Source organism: Trachurus trachurus (genome assembly GCF_905171665.1).
Source record: "Trachurus trachurus genome assembly, chromosome: 11".
Lineage (NCBI taxonomy): Eukaryota > Metazoa > Chordata > Actinopteri > Carangiformes > Carangidae > Trachurus > Trachurus trachurus.
Genome location: NC_139904.1, coordinates 12,175,117 through 12,192,843, shown reverse-complemented (window position 1 = coordinate 12,192,843; position 17,727 = coordinate 12,175,117). Strand labels below are relative to the sequence as shown.

Genomic DNA, 17,727 nt, shown 5'->3' with positions numbered 1-17,727 from the left:
TGGCTGCTTAGGACGCTCATTAAGTTTTTAACTGAACGGATAAAATAGTCATTTAGTATATACTGTATATTAAAAAAAGTCAAATACATCCTATAAAAAAAGAAACCCCAAGACCCCCTTCTCATTTTGTAGTAGCCTACATATATGACACTAACATCAAATTATCTCAAAGCAAGATCAGAAGTCTGTCACAGATAACATTTTAATAATGCTCATGAATAAAATTATATTAGCAAAAAAAGAACCATTAGTAAGAAGATCCATTTTGGGTGGAGCAGGAATTTATTGAAGTCTCGTTGATCCACATTTTACATGGTCAATTAAAGACTTGAGTTAAGGAACTTAAAAATGTCAAATGAAAGCACTCAATTTCCTGCTCACGCTTATTCTTCATGATGAAAGTTTATGTAGACGGTATTCAGTAACAAAGCAGTGTAGTTATGTAAATCTGTGCTCCATCAACATGCTGATAAAGCTTCCTCTTACCTAAACAAGTAAAACACATTGTCACACACCTGCAGGCTCACTGTAAAGTCTGTTACATACTCTGCATAAGCAACGCAAGACCTGTAGTCGAGAACATCTGACAGCATTATCTGCTGTTGCATTTACATTTTCTTTTACATTGACATAAAATAAAAGCTGATTATAATAATATATCAGTATATTTTTTATCAGTTTTGGTTTTGACCTTATGTTAGTGTTGGTCAGGCTGTAGAGCAGAATATGTAATAGACCTTAACCCCACGCATCCAAAACTTCAACCACCACACTGAAACAATTACATTAATATTGATGACACAGTGCAAATAGAATAAAAGCTTGGGTATGAAGTCTGTGCATGGAAATATATAAAAAAACACATTTGTAAGTCCTGCCACAAAAATTAAAGGCCAATATATATATATAAAGTTGAAACCTCAAAAGCATGAGCATTACTCCGTGTGCTGCCATGCAAAATAAAATATAGAGCATTCATTCAGTGATAAAACTATGGTGCTTCAATTAGTATTAATCTGCAATTCAGCACCATTTATATATTGATTTCCGCAATGAAATCAATAATATTAAAGTCATGCATCAGCACACCAAGGTCTGGCATTAACATAAAAGAGGCCGAAATGCAACGATACCCAAAAACCAACATAATCAAATCAATGTGGAAATGTATAAAATATAGTTACAACCCAGACTGCTGCAAAAAATACTGTACTGAAATGTTCCTCGTGTATGGCTTAGTTTACTTTCCTCTGAGCAACAACTTGTGTTTGTTTAACTTACCTCCTGTAAAACACCCACAAGTAACAAATATTTAACAATTGTCATATTGTATTGCACTTAGTAATTGCATGCGTCACTGATACTGACAGCCCGAAAGAGAGAGGGGCTGGTTGTGACAAAGTGCAGAGATTACAGTGACCTGTAACAAGCATCTGGCTGCCACATCCGCAGATCTACCAGGATCTGGTTCAGCTTCTTCATCCACATATTCCTCTCGTCCTTTGTGTCGGCGCTGAGCCAGTTTCTGAAAAGAGAAAACAAACAATGCTCAGCACCTGCAAAGTCAGTTATCTACAGACGACAAAAGTGCCATGTTAGTGTCTATGTACTGTAATTAATTGTAGTGCTGGGAACTTACTTGGTGACACACATGGTGTTCTGGCACTGACTGACTAGTGTCTCTCTGTCGTCTTCTCTCTGTGGTCTGACTGTAATTAGCTCAAATGTGTTAGGTCTGGCACAAAACTCTCTGTTGGCTGGATCCACTTTGTTACTGGTGCAGTTTGCCAGGTTGATGCGACCGATTGGATTCTGTCAAGAAAAACAGAAGGAAAAAAAGATGAGTCAATGGAGAAACAAAGGCTGAAGAGCCCCATTTCCTGCTGCAGTAAGAAGAGTAAAGTCGTCGTCATCACCTCTGTCAGGATCCTTAATATGCGTTCAGGTCAAATGAAGCTATAATAATAGTTAGGTACGGTATTTATTTAGTATGTTTTTAGAGGACACACTGGACTCTACACAAACACATACTTATGTCAGGATCCTGTGTGAATAATGACTCCAAGATCACTTTCCAGTGATCTGGTTGGTCAGTAGTTTGGCTGTTAACAGGTTTTGATCAGATCCTCTGAAGTGAACCGGTGCTAGAGCAGGTTTTAGCATCAGTTACCAAGGTGATTTACAGTGAACATTGAAGAGCTGCGAGCCCAGAGAGAGAGAGAGAAAACAGTAAACCCAGAAGCTCTTTGATGGCAGTTACCTTACGCTTCTCATCATCTGGGTAGGTCCAATAGGAGATGTAGTATCCGGACAGGACACACCACCTTCTGTGCCAAGCTCCAAATCCACTAACATCTTCAAACATTGTCTGGGATACAAGAAGAAAAAAATTAAAAATGGCAACAAATGATTGCATCCATCTATCTGTAGAAATGATTTGATTTTCTTGTTCTCACCAGGAAGCCCCTCTCCTCCACCTTTGAGCCAACTTCACACTGCAACTTGAGGTAGATGTGGCCCTCCAGGGGGCACAAGAATGGGACCTTGGATTTACAACAGACACTTCATGAGAAGCTTAAAAACCAATGGTCACAATTTAAAAATATTTCAAGTGCATATGTTCAAAGAAAGTTCATATGCAAGTCCCATTATAAGATGGTTAAAAAGCACCTGATGAGCATAGACAGAGGTGAAAAGCACATTACATTCCCCACTTAGAGCAGATTAGGCTGATAATGTTAGGATAACGTCATGCAGCTCAGAGTGTTCCTTGTTATTCTGTGTCCCACACAGGCAACAGAAGAAATAATAGACAATAGGGCAGGTAGTAACCTTGGTATGAAACATGCCACTGAGTAGTTCTCTCTCACATCCATCATATTTGATCTAAAAGACAGACATCAAGGCAGGTGAATGAGGCATACTGTCTGTCACACATACTAGATGACAGTCTCTGTAAAGCCTGTACACAGATGTAGCACTATAATCCTCGTGAGCCACTTGTTGGCATGTACAGTGTGTATATCATGTCCTCAGACCCAGGCCAGCCACAAAGGAAAAGCAGAATCAGGAAGAAAATTAAAGAAAGTGTGAAGATAAGCAGACAGAGGGAGAATATTAAAGTGACACTAGTGGTTTCTTTACCTTCTCCAAAGGAAATTTGTTTCTCCCAATTGAGGACAGAGTGAGCTTGTGTGATCCAACCAGGATGAAGTTACTTGTGCGGACAGCATTGGGGCCTCCTGGACTGGCCACAACTACAGAGACAGAGGATATAAGTGTATATGAAGCCAACATTATCCAGCTAGTTGACACACATCAAGATGAGTTTACTTAGTAAAGAAAAACTACACCATGTGTAACATGTGTGTTGGTGGCTGACTTAAAGACATAATTCAGTTACAGTATGGTTAAGTGTATGTTCAAGAAGATTCTCTTTTGAGAATTTTGAACAAATCTCCTTGAAGGCCCTGCCTCTGCATATTAGGACTGCACAAACACTCGAGCACTTTAAATCTCTTCTAAAAACTCATCTCTTTTCCTTGGCATTTTAGTTAGGTTTTATATGTCTTCACTCTTGTTTTATTGTTTTATTGCATGTTTTATTATAGCTACTGTACATTACCTGTATCCCATCTAGTTTTATTGCCACTAGTTTTGCTTGTGTGTTTTATTGTACAGCACTTTGGACAACCAAATGTGCTATATAAATAAATATGTATTGTAAGAAGATGGGCTGTTGAACTCATAAAATAGGATAAAGAAAATTAAATAACTTGTTTCTGCAGCTTATTTGATCAGTTCTGATTTAGACTCTCAGCTGTAATAAAGTGGCAATACTTCAAGCTACCATCACCCTGAGATGCAAAAGGTTTCAACGATCACATTACAGTGGACCTGCAGGATCCCAGTTTCACTAGATTTGACTCATTACAAACTTCTGTGTAGAGATTGGTTTTGAAAATATATACATACCTGGTGTCTGTACACTTTTCTGTAAGATAAAAACAGAACAAATTAATTCAAACATTTAACTCCCAAGAGAAATATGTTTGTGGACAGAAAATAGATGTAAAATTCTTACGGTGATGCCAAGGAATCTCTTTGGAGTGATAGCCTGGAAAGACAAAAGTAAACAGTTAATATTATATCCCTCCAAGTAAAACAACTTCTAGATTATCTGGACACATACAGACACAACATTTAAGCATGTTCCTTCAGACTAAAAATGTCAGAGAGGAGATTTACCTTTGATTTGTTGGGCTTCTTCTTCTTGTCACTGCACACCTCCGGTTTCTGCACCTGTAGGTGTCCTTAGTCAGTTAGCCCAAGGTCTTAGTTTGTTGTTTGTTTTTTTAACCAGTGCTTTGGGAATTAAATAGTTGTACTGTGTTGAATTCCACAGTTTGATGATAAATCATTTGTTAAATAACACATGTCAAAATATCCTTAGGGGAGTGTGTAAATTAAAAAAATCTTGTGTGTTGTGTTTACAAAATTAAAGACTTTGAAGAAACTTGAAAACACAGACCATTCATTTGTAATCAGAGCATTGTAATTGTGGAGACACTCACCAAGCCATAGACCTCAATGTCAATGACAAAGTCACTGGAGACATCAGATCTAATGGTGAAATGGCAGAGGAGCAGCGATCAGTATTCAAACATAGAGTGGTACAGCTAATGGATGGATGGACTATTTATTAACATGACGTGCATTATTATTTCTGAGTGTTTGACTCACATGGTGAACTTGGTGGGGAAGGTGAGGGTGTCTCCACTCAGGCCACGGTGCGTGCTGGCCAGTGGAGTGGCCACAGTGTTCTCTGCTCCGGCTCGGATCATGATGAAGAAGGAATATTTGGTCGACCCTTATTTAACAACCAAAAAAATAATCACGTTGATGATCGGCAGAACAATAAAAAACCCCAAAGTCTCTAAATTGAGGTGCAGCTCTAATCTCTTGTCATGAAGCTACCTGGTCTGTTGGCAGTGGAGCAAGCAAAGTCTGCCTTCAAAGGCAGGCGTAACTCCTGCAGGGTGATGGAGCCCGTGGAGGCCGACAGGCTGCTGGATTCTGGAGCTGCAGGAGCCTTTTTCTGTCCTGCTGCTCCTCCTTTCAGATGGTCCAACTCTGCCTTCAGTGCCTCCCTCCTCTCCACTAAGTCAAAGGAAAAAAATAAAGTCAAGCTTTGATTCTACCACTAGGTGTCACCAAAGGCTGGGGGGATTCATACAGATTATATACAGTGACTGGCTGTGGTGGCAGTGTTGAAATGTGGCTCAAACTCAAGGAAAAGAAACTGGATCCACAGGAAGAAAATGAAAAAAAAAAAGCAAATCTAGTGGGTCCTCTATTAATAATACAAGGCAGGTGTCTTGTTTACATATAAACCTAAGAGAAGCACCTTAAATAGTGGTGTGTTTTTAATTACATCAAAGCCTCAGTCCAGAGAAATCCCCACAGCCTGAATTAAGAATGTGAACTGTAAAAATGAACCACAGGGGGCAATGTATTTCAAGATGTGTTACAACCCTATGAATATGTACAGCACAAATCATGTGTGTGTGGCTAAACTCACTTGCCACCTGAAGCAGCCTCTCTGCTTCAGCCTCCACCTGGGATCCTTTGCCGTGCTCCTCATCCGTGCAGCAGTTCAGAGCCTGACTGGCCTGATGAATGACCGTCTGCTGCATGTTCATCTCATTCGTCAGAACCTGCAGAGAGAAGGGATCATCCGTCACACAGACAGAAAGCCTTAACAAGCCGTACTTGGTTTGAAACACTTTTTTTTCAGACAATGTGCCCCATTTTCCCAGTTTATGTCGAAGAGCATTCATTCCACACCTTCAACTTCTGTTTGATGCTGAACGCACTGGATCCTCTGGGCTCTTCTGCTCTGTTAGAAACATCCTCTTTTCTCACAATGACCTGTTTCAGGTGGGGTCTCTCGGTCTCCTTCACTCTGGTGGACCTGTAAGCATCGATGCTAAAAACACACACAAAACAAAATTATACACATTATTCATTTATATTTGTTGCAATAGTGAGGTATCTGTCGCATGTGTCTCTGATAGCTACAACTACAATTCACCTGTAAGGCAGCTTGTGGTCTTCGTCCAGTGCATCAACACTCTCTGAGGAGGCGCTGCGTACTACGTTAGCCCTCTGGAACTTGCTAGGCTTGGAAACCCCTGGAGTGTTGTTTTTCACAATGAATGAACTGGCCGGAGTCGACGTCTGCACAAAGATACAAAGAAAACATTTCCTGTTAAGCTCTTGCAATGTTAGTCTCTCAAATCAACAGTACATCTTTTATTAAGTAACGGCTGGAGTGGACACAGATGTGATGTTGGTGCCTACCATCATTCTCCTCTCTGGACTCTTCACCACAGCAGCCACCGTCTCTGCCAGCGGAGTGAGGAGGGACATGGAAGAGATATTCAAAGCATCTTCCTCCTCGTCATCGTCCTCCTCATCCCGATCGTCACTCTGATCCAGGACTCCATCGAACAGCTCGTTGATAACAGCCGAGTTGATCGACGCGTCCACGTTCATCTCCCTCTCTGTGACCTCCTCGTCCACGTTCATCTCCCTCTCTGTGACCTCCTTGTCCACGTTCATCTCCCTCTCAGTGACCTCCTCTTCCTCTTTCTCTACCCTCTCATCAGTTGGTTTAGTGACGGTCAATGTAGCTTCTCTCAGAGGACTGGATGTCTGTGCTGGAGTCAAGTCCAATCCATGACCTGCTATTTAAAATAATCCATGTTAGCCATGTAAAAACAGCTGCTGAGCCCTTCAAAGCCACCTTTTTTACTTCAAGCTGAATGAACCATCTGCATAAAGGGCAACATGTTCATTGCATTCACCACTCAAAGCTGATAAGACCCAATAGCGTACCTGGAGGAGTGACCGTGGTTGGTGTGTCTGTTTTCTCAGGTTGCTGTGCTGTAGGTTCATCCTGTGGCTCACGTGGGGCAACTCCACTGTCAACAGGCTTGACAAGCTGTTCCTAAGATGCACATAGGAAATGTAATGTTTTCTATGCTATGAAAAGATAACCATGTTCTGTTGTCCGTCTGTCTGTCAGATAAAAGTTTGTAAACCTACCATGACATCTGAACTTTTCTTGGTTTCTGTTGCTTCATCATTGTTCTTCCACATGTTGTTCCCCTTCTGGAAGCGAGAGCGAATCTGGGCCAGCTCAGACTCACGCTCCTGAAATGAACAATTCAATCATCATCAAATGTAATTTTGCTCATTGTTTTAAAATGATCCCAAAACACTGTAGAACCTGGCGCATTAACGTACCAGCTTCATTCTTTGGGTGAGATCAGCAGTGGTTGTGTTTGCAGACTGTGCAGTTCTGAGTCTCTCCTGTACCAGTTTAGTGTTGGGTGTGACCACTGGAGTTGTAGTGGGAGTCTTGACTTGGGTTGATGCTGGAGAGCTCTGGTTGCTACGCTCCTGGCAGCGCTCTCCAAAGCGCTCCAAGAAGGATTTTACACCTGGTGGGAAAAAAACGTAGTGTTTCCTTTTTTTTTCAACTTACAACAGCAGACAGTAAATAAAGCTTAGGTAAAATGTTTGTGTACATGATAAACAAAAATAAAAAAGTCTTGTATAAAGATAAATTTGAGGAACTCTCTTTTAGCTGAGTTCTTCCCTTTGTCTACAAAAGAAAATATTCATACCACAGAGAGAGCGTATCAACCCTCCACTCTGAAATTAATGACAGAATAACTCACTAGGACCTCCAGCATTGGCCTTTCCCTGGGGGACGGATGGGGCAACTGTGGCAGGTTTGGGGCAGAGCTCCGGCTTCTGAGGGCTGGCTGTGGGGTTAAGACCCCTGCTGAGGGCCTGGTTCTTCAGGGGGCTTTGAGGCACGGATGTTGAGGAGGAGGAGGGGCCAGACTTCTGGGGACTGGATGGCAGGGCAGTTCCACGGTCGTAGCTCTTCTGAGGAGTGCAGGTGAAGGTCCTGCCCTTGTTGGCCGTCTTCTGAGGAGAGGTTACTGACTCGGGTGCAGGTCTGGCTGCTGGGGTGACAATTTTCTGAGGGCTTGGGGGAACAACTTGGCTAGACTTGACAGGAGAGCGCACAGCCTGGTGAAAAAATAAACACACGGTCAGATCTCTACCAGTCATCTTCAAAATATGAAACAAAACAAATATCAACAGGACCCAGGACCAGGAGCCTTGTTCAGTGGTTCTCGAACCTTTTCTCATTGCTTTCAGGTATGTTAGTGTGGACGTAAATAGCAGACAGCTTATAGAGAAAGAAAAAACTAAAGAATGAGGTATTACCAGGCAGGTACACACCTGATTAGAGATGGATGTAGGCTTGCTGCCTGCAATGGAGCTGGCCACCACACGGCCTTCAGCTGCACTGGGCTTAGTGCTGGCAGCCGCGGCGGCATCTCTGGCAGCTAACTTGGGAACAGCTTTACCAGACTTCTCTTTTGCATCCTCTTTGGGGATATTAGCATGGCTTAGGTCGTCTTCCCAGGATCCAATGGTTGCAGCGAGGTTGGCCAATCTGCCTCTCCTCCCGAGTGGCGCTCCTGAGGACACGGAGGGGGCGGCTGTGGCCGGTGGGACCTCAGCTTGTCTCTTCACTGGAGACAGCGGAGGACAGTATGGAGCTTCATCAGATGCGCCTGAAAAGAAGTAATACGATTACTTTGGGACAGGACAAATGATGACCATTTTCTAACTTTGAATCACTGAAGCACCAAGCTGACGGTGAAACACAAATCCTTTTTGCTACAAATAAAAAACTCATGGGAAAATCATAGGTATGGTATTTTTCTTTTGACATGTCGTGGCCTTTTCTTTCTTTGCCACCTGACTTTCACTGCCTCCCCTTACAGTGCCCACCCCATGGGCTCTATGCACAGCTCCACCACTTACTGAATTTAAGGCAGGTCCTTCATTTCCTGTCTTACATTATTGGACACATTGATTAATCCAGGTGTGTCTGACCATTGTGACTACTCAGACACACCTGGATTAATCAGTGTGTCCAATAATGTAAAACAGGAAATGAAGGACCTGCCTTAAATTCAGGAAGTGGTGGAGCTGTGCATAGAGCCCATTGAAGATCAGAAGGTCAACTCACTTTAAAAGCCCTAAAACAAGTATTGTTATATCAAACTGAAGTATCTCAAAAGGTTCTTAAAATATTCTTACTGGATCCATCCCAACATTTTCTTTGCTCAGCCAGCCTATGTAGACGCGATCTCATGCCACCAGCACATGCAGCTGGATCATTCACTTGGTCCTCCTGGTTCTTCTCTGTGGCTGGATGGGCAGGCACCATCTCTGCCTCTCTGCAGCTCGAATCATCAGAGGCAAGGGTGACAGCCATTTTCTCTGGCTCTGGCTGGACAGTTTTCGGCTGCTCTGCCTGACACTGAACAGCCGCCCGGGGAGCAGTCTTCTCCAGGGAGGAGGAAGATCTGCCACTAGGCCCCGATGGAGGTTTTTTGTCCGTGGGAGGATCCGAAGGCACGGGACGTGTGATCATCGGCTCTTGGTTCTCCTCACCAACTGCAGGGTGGACATTTTCGCCTGAGCACAGGCGCTTGGAGGGAGACGGCTTGGAGGAAGCCTGTGGAACTGGGAGGAAATGGTGGAAAAATATAAGAAAGATACTCAAACTAAAGTCTCAGATAAGTGCAATGCAGCAAACAGGCTCCTACCTTTATCAATGGCAGGCTCACTGATCACACTATTGGTGTCAGCCAGTGGCTCTCTGGCTCTTTTGACCATCTGTCTGTTTGCTGCATTTGGTCTTTCAGCCATTTTCTTCTGCAGGTTTTCTCTGCGAGCCCTGGTCCGCTCCAGTAGTTTCTGTTGGGGGGGGGGGGGGAAACGGCACTTTTAACTTTATATACACAATGGTGGCACTGGCACCAACACAATGGTGGCACTGGCACCAACACCACAAGACACAGCCTCAAATATATTACCCCAGATTGGACAGTCTTAAAGGGGATAGTTCAACATTTTGGCAAATTGGCCCATTGCCATAATCCCTATAGTTTTAGGAGTAGGTTCGTTGCAAGCTATTTTTAGAACAGTGGAGCAGAGCTACGCTATGGAGGCTAATGGGATTTCTTGGTTTTCCTCATCAAACTCCAAAGCGCTCTCGTGGAAGTTGGGACCTGCACATTCACCACGCTATGAGACAATAACGGAATGTTACAAGACAAGTTGTTTCTCGTACTTCTCGTTTTGGAGTTGTTGGATTGTGTATTGAGTTTGATGAGGGAAACCAAGAAATTCCATGAGCCGGTACAAAGATTAGTGACTGTCCAGAGGCACTGCTCTTATGCTACAGACAAGAATCACAGAGACTTTGACATTCAAGGCATGTTGTTGATAAATAAGTCTACATGCATGGAGGAAGGCAAAGGTCAAATCAAAATCAACAATGACCTGATGAAGGCCATAAGCAAGAAAGCATCTGAAAGTGTCAAGCGTGTCAAGTTCTTGTGTTATTTTTTCCATGACCCAAAATCAGAGACTCAGATCTCTTTATATGTGCTACTTAAAGCATTTGATCAGCTGATGACACACAAATCGGACACAAGAAGCCCTCTGTTTGCTGACTCTTTTCTTGGTATGGCATGGCATTCCTTTCCCTTCCTCACAGAGCCTGTCACACGGTCTGATTTACTGGGCTGTACCGTGTGCAAGCCCAAACACATTCTTGCCGTTGCGTTGCACCGCCTTCACACTTTTCTCCAAGCACTGTGGAAAACCTCAAGTCACATTTTACAGCATGCCACAGGAATGAGCCACTCCTGCTGCTTGTACTTCCCTGATTTGAAATTTCAAACTCCACTGGCCAGGGCAACCAACCAACCCAGTAACAACAATTTGTAATCACACATTCACTGCTGACTCATTTCTAGTTTTAGTTTATAACAGAAAAAAAGCAGAAGAGTATGTAAAGGGAGCCAAGAAGTGTTGGGTTGTTTCCCCCCTGACACATACCATTCCCTTAAATGGAGACAAAGTAGCTGCATTTGAATAACGTTCATGGTCGTTATGCTTATGGTTGAGAGAACAGATTGAACACATGGATATGGATGTTATATTATCTCTTATATTCAAGAGGTGAATCAAACAGCAGTTTAGCTACATATACTATATTTAGAAACATGTGGTAGGTAGGCAGTTTAGTTGTCTCCAGGTCAAAATTGAGACGTACGATGATGGACAAGACAAAGAAACAACACGTGATATGTTTTGACATTGGTAACTTTACTTTACATTTACGCCACGGTTTGTGCTATCGAAACTAACAGATGGGTCTCCTGACGTAGACTACACACCATATATCTAGTAAGAGTGTTAACTTAAATGAATAAAAACAATAACGTTACGATTGGTAAGTTAGCATTTGCTGGTAACACTGACAAGAGCTTTGTTATGCACGTACTTTAGGTATCGACGTGAACGTTAGGTAACGCCTTTTACTCACCTCAGTAAACGGATCCATTTTAAACCACGTATCCCCACTCGAGCAATATTTCAACTATTTGTCCACTAAAAACGTTTGTACACCACTATGTGTACACAAACGAGGCAGCTAAGCAACACCCAGCTTCTCTTGTGTGACCGCTCGGTTCTTCTCTCTCTCTCCAAGTCCTCACACAAAACAAACGTCTGTTCAAATTTGAATTTCAGCGCTGCGCCTACTGCGCAGACTCCAACCGTTGGAGGAAACGCTTGAGGACCAATCAGAATGAACCAGTCGAGCTTTACACTTATTAGCCAATCAGAGCCAGGCTGCATGGAAAAAAGGATGTCACTATGGATGTCACACATGTAGTCTAGATGGAAACAGGGGTCTACGAGCACGTCTTGATTTTTTTTCCCCACCTGTTTTTTCTTAATCTTTAAAGTGTCTATTTTAAGATTCTGACAGGTACCAGGATGAAAAAATGTCCCATGGTGTTTATTTTTAACCCTTTACTGCCCCTATCCCAAATTCGAGGCTCAAAAAACTGAAAATTGAATTGGCATAGCTCTTTAAGTAAACAACTCACAGAGACAAATTAACACGTTTTTCTACACAATTTGGGGCCAAGGAATTCAATAGAATAGTTATTTTTAAGTTTTTAACACATCCTGACTTGATTTTGGGGCAGAAATATCAAAAATTAGTTGAAAATTCTAAAATCGTATGTATATTTTCCCCTTTACCAAAATCCTTTGCACTGAATGAAAACATTTAGAGATTTTTCTTAATCTTTAAAGTGTCTACTTTAAGACTCTGACAGGTACCAGGGTGAAAAAATGCCCCATGGTGTTTATTTTTAACCCTTTACTACACCTATCCCAAATTCGAGGCTGAAAAAACTGAAAATGAAATTGGCATAGCTCTTTCAGTAAACAACTCACAGAGACAAATTAACAAATTTTCTACACAATTTGGGGCCAAGGAATTCAATAGAATAGTTATTTTTACGTTTTTAACACATCCTGACTTGATTTTGGGACAAAAATATCAAAAATTAGCTGAAAATTCTAAAATCGTATGTATATTTTCCCCTATACCAAAATCCTGTGCACTGAATGAAAACATTTTGAGATCTTTCTTAATCTTTAAAGTGTCTACTTTAAGACTGACAGGTACCAGGATGAAAAGATGTCCCATGGTGTTTATTTTTAACACTTTACTGCCCCTATCCCAAATCAAACCTGAAAACACTGAAAAAGAAATCAGCATATTTCTTGAAGTAAACAACAGAGAGAGACAAATTAACACATTTTTCTACACAATTTTGAAACTGGGAATTCAACAAATTAGTTATTTTTAAGTTTTTAAACACATCCTGACTTGATTTTGGGACAAAAAGTAGCTGAAAATTCTAAAATCGCATGTATATTTTCCCCTATACCAAAATCCTTTGCACTGAATGAAAACATTTTGAGATTTTTCTTAATCTTTTAAGTGTCTACTTTAAGACTCTGACAGGTACCAGGTTGAAGAAATGTCCCATGGGGTTTATTTTTAACACTTTACTGCACCTATCCCAAATCAAACCTGAAAACACTGAAAAAGAAATTACGGTAGCAAAGCTCTTGAGGTTAACCAGGGTTGCCATAGGTTAGCTCCCAATAGTGGGAGGGAGCTGGCACTGCTCGTGTACAGGTCCCGCCCACCCCTGGCTACGAAGAATTCAAGGAAGAAAACACCCCCAGAGTAGAGAATGGGAGACCTGATATACAACTATGGTGCTGACCGCTTCGGAACTACAGACAAGAAGAAGAAAACATCAACCACCCTGATGAAGTCCAGGAGACAGGAGGAGATTGAACGGCTTATCAAGGAGAGGAGGCAGCTGAAAAAACAATGAAGGGTCCAGAGGAGGAGAAGGAGGGAATTAACCTGCTACAAGCAGAAATCAATAACCGACTGTCATCGTTGAGGAGAACTGAGAACTTGAGAAGGAGGTGTAAAGCGAAGGAGCAGGGAAGATCAAACTTCTTCAAGGACCCCTTCAAGTTTGTAAAGAGTCTTTTCACAAAGAACAAAAGTGGCAAACTCAAAACAGCGATGGAAGATCTCGAAGCTTACCTAAATACCACACGGACAGCCAGCGGTCTAGTCAGACAACTCTTCCACTCGGTATGCCACCAATACATCCCCCTGAACATCAGCTGGACATCAGCCCTCCCAAGTGGAAGTGGAGAGGATTGTACATTGGGCAAGAGCTGCATCCTCTCCTGGGCCCAATGGAGTCCCGTACCGGCTTTATAAGAACGCACCAGAGGTACTACACTTTCTCTGGAGGTTGATGACGGTGGTTTGGGAGAAACAAGCTATCACAACTGCGTGGTGGAGGGCAGGAGGCATCCTAATCCCCAAGGAAAAGGACTATCAGCCAGTTTCGCCAAATCAGCCTCTTCAATGACCACGACAAAATCTTCTTCAGTATAGTGGCTCATAGGCTGACTGTCTACCTGGACAGGAACCACTACATCAATACCTCAGTGCAGAAGGCAGGCATCCCAGGCTTCTCAGGTTGCTTGGAGCACACAAACATGAGACACCAAATCCAAGCCGCTAGAAAGGATGAAAAAGATATCAATGTTGCGTCCTTGGACCTCGCCAATGCCTTTGAATCTGTTCCTCACAGTCTCCTCTGGGCAGAATTTCACTTTCACAGCGTCTCAGAAGCAATCACCAGCCTCATCAAATCCTACTTCCAACACGTGCAGCTATATGGCTTACAACAGACGAGTACACTACAGCATGGCAACGTCTGGAAAGAGGGCTAATGGCAATGCACCATCTCGCCTCTGGCCTTCACGATGGCAGTGGAGGTCATCATTCGAGCCTCCCGGTGGGTAGTAGTTGGGCTCAAGCTCAAAACTGGTCTTCGTCTCCCTCCGATCAGAGTGTATATGGATGATATGACCATACTCACCACAACCAAGGCACACGGTTGCTGAACAAGCTGCAGGAGAACATCCAGTGGGCCCGGATGGAAATAAAGTTGAGCAAATCCAGGAGCATTTCAGTTGTCAAGGGAAAGCTGTCAGACACAGGTTTTACGTTGACAAAGAGCCTAAACCAACAATGCCAGAGAAGCCAGTAAAGAGTCTTGGACGTTGGTAATTGGTATGATGCCACCCTCAAGGACACAGAGCAAGTGGACCAGCTTAGGCAGGAAACCATAAGTGGCCTTGAGCGTATCAACAAGACCATGCTCCCAGGTAGGATGAAGGGCTACTACCCAGGCTGATGTGGCCTCTGACCATCTACGAGGTCCCAATCTCAGCAGTCGAAAAGCTAGAGAGGTTGATTAGCTCATTCTCCAAAAGTGGGTGGGACTCCCAAGATCATCGGGCTGTATCGAAGAGGCATACTCAATCTTCCTGTGTCCAGTCTCGCAGAGGAGTTCAAGTGCTCCAAAGTAAGGTTGGAATGACACTTAGGGAATCCCATGACCCTTGCGTAGCCCAAACAGCTCCTTCTCTTGCAACTGGAAGGAAATGGACCCCGAAGTCAGATCTCAGTGCACATCGTTGGCCTTGTGCAACAGGGGAGGGGAGGCCTTGACCTTGGACAGAGCAGACCATCCTGGCACAAGGAAGCTCCAGCTCAATGCGGTGCTCTGGTTGCTGAGGAGGTGTGGTGACAAGAGCAGACGTAAAGATAATAATAAGGGATTACATTACATTGAGTTGATTAGGAAATTCTCCTGGAGGGAGCTGCTGGGCACGGAAGCATTTCACACCAGTTTCATCTTACGAGGACCGTATGATGTCCTTCCTTCCCCCTCTAACCTAAACCAGTGGTACAGAGAAGACCCCACCTGCCCCCTCTGTCCATCCCCTGCAAACCTTAAGCATATTTTGGTTGGCTGCAAAAAAAGGTGAACGAGACTGGAAGTTGGTCGCAGATCTAAATCAAAGGTTCTGCTTCCCATCTGAGATTGTCACAACAAACCACAGACTAGATCTCGTCCTCTGGTCTTCCTAAGTACACAGAACTGGTAGCCGATGTGGAACGGCTCAGCTGCCCTGTGGAAGTCGGCTGCAGAGGCTTCGTGGGCAAGTCAACCATCAGGCTACTTAAGGACCTTGGGATTCGAGGCCAAGCCCAATGCCAGACCATCAAAGCCCTCTAAGGAGCAGCAGAGCATGGAAGCCCATGAGTAACACCAGTGGCCTAGAAGTGTTGAAAGCAGAGGGGGCCACACCTGGGACATCGTTACCACTCAAACCTCAGGATGACAAGCTTAATCTAGGGATAGTTTCATCTAGTCCTAAAACAGAACTCATCTGTGTGGGTTGTTAACTTCAAGATGTTACCGTGATTTCTTTTTCAGTTTTTTCAGGTTTGATTTGGGAAAGGTGTAGTAATGGCTTAAAAATAAACCCCACAGGACGTTTTTTCATCCTTGTACCAAAATCTTAAAGTAGACACTTTAAAGATTGAGAAAAATCTCAATGTTTTCATCCAGTGTAAAGGATTTTGGTATTGTGGAAAATATACATGCGATTTTAGAATTTTCAGCTAATTATTCATATTTTTGTCCCAAAATCAAGTCAAGATGTGTTTAAAAACTTAAAAATAACTATTTAGTTGAATTCTCTGTTTCAAAATTGTGTAGAAAAATGTGTTAATTTGTCTCTCTCTGTTGTTTACTTCAAGAGATATGCTGATTTCTTTTTCATTGTTTTCAGGTTTGATTTGGGATAGGGGCAGTAAAGTGTTAAAAATAAACACCATGGGACATCTTTTCATCCTGGTACCTGTCAGTCTTAAAGTAGACACTTTAAAGATTAAGAAAAATCTCTAAATGTTTTCATTCAGTGCAAAGGATTTTGGTAAAGGGGAAAATACACATATACGATTTTAGAATTTTCAGCTAATTTTTGATATTTTTGCCCCAAAATCAAGTCAGGATGTGTTAAAAACTTAAAAATAACTATTCTATTGAATTCCTTGGCCCCAAATTGTGTAGAAAAACGTGTTAATTTGTCTCTGTGAGTTGTTTACTTAAAGAGCTATGCCAATTTCATTTTCAGTTTTTTCAGCCTCGAATTTGGGATAGGTGTAGTAAAGGGTTAAAAATAAACACCATGGAGCATTTTTTCACCCTGGTACCTGTCATAGTCTTAAAGTAGACACTTTAAAGATTAAGAAAAATCTCTAAATGTTTTCATTCAGTGCAAAGGATTTTGGTATAGGGGAAAATATACATACGATTTTAGAATTTTCAGCTAATTTTTGATATTTTTGCCCCAAAATCAAGTCAGGATGTGTTAAAAACTTAAAAATAACTATTCTATTGAATTCCTTGGCCCCAAATTGTGTAGAAAAATGTGTTAATTTGTCTCTGTGAGTTGTTTACTTAAAGAGCTATGCCAATTCAATTTTCAGTTTTTTGAGCCTCGAATTTGGGATAGGGGCAGTAAAGGGTTAAAAATAAACACCATGGAGCATTTTTCACCCTGGTACCTGTCAGAATCTTAAAATAGACACTTTAAAGATTAAGAAAAAACAGGTGGGGAAAAAAAATCAAGACGTGCTCGTAGACCCCTGTTTCCATCTAGACTAATGTAATGGTCATGTGCAACTGAAATAGCCTACTGAAAACATCTGGTTTAATGCTGACCAAATGCACATAATACATTTCAGTTGAGGAAGGATTCTTTTCATTATATAAATACATAAATATTGCAACATGTATCATTCCTTATCCTTTTTGTAATTCTGTTTGACTGCATTTCAAGAAAATGAAGTTAAACGTTAAACTTTACAACCTCGGTTTAATAGTGATGTCAGGATAAAAAACAGGAAAACTGACATTGCGTGTTCGTTTATTCCAAGAGAGGACAAACAACGACGTTCCGGTTAACTATTTATTAAATTGGATCATCAAAGGAATCAGATACAAGAAACTCTCCTGTTCAGGAAATCGCAGTCTGCAAGCAGTTAGCTGCAACCACCATCCCAAGAGAGCGAGAATTCTCTGTCTTCTGCAATTTGCATCTGGCTAAGACAAAGGCGTTACATTGGTTTTTAATATTTCGCACTATGTGTGTGTAATTAACTGTTATTGGTCAAAAACAGGTGGGGAGTGGCTGTGGTTTAAACTTAGCCCTCCCTTCGTTGGTGCCCTCTGGCTGGCACATGTTGGTCCCATCTTCCCAGCACACGAACCTCTGGGCCTGAAACACAAAGCCCTC

The 17,727-nt window shown here is 42.3% G+C and overlaps 1 protein-coding gene across 1 annotated transcript; it reads right to left on the bottom strand.

The window, feature by feature from the left end:
* Window positions 1-1,410: 1,410 nt before the first annotated feature.
* Window positions 1,411-11,646, bottom strand: anln (anillin, actin binding protein; the record flags this gene model as incomplete). The annotated part of the gene is made up of 24 exons (XM_083982522.1): window positions 11,498-11,646; window positions 9,708-9,858; window positions 9,196-9,624; window positions 8,326-8,663; window positions 7,749-8,109; window positions 7,312-7,508; window positions 7,111-7,218; window positions 6,901-7,012; window positions 6,364-6,746; window positions 6,095-6,240; window positions 5,848-5,989; window positions 5,582-5,717; window positions 4,978-5,160; window positions 4,744-4,870; window positions 4,575-4,623; window positions 4,249-4,302; window positions 4,085-4,117; window positions 3,976-3,994; window positions 3,145-3,257; window positions 2,833-2,886; window positions 2,457-2,543; window positions 2,261-2,368; window positions 1,640-1,812; window positions 1,411-1,525 (listed from the first exon to the last, which is right to left on the bottom strand). The coding sequence occupies exons 1-24, from the start codon at window positions 11,513-11,515 to the stop codon at window positions 1,411-1,413; spliced, it is 3,636 nt and encodes a 1,211-aa protein (XP_083838648.1). The 5' UTR covers window positions 11,516-11,646.
* Window positions 11,647-17,727: the final 6,081 nt, after the last annotated feature.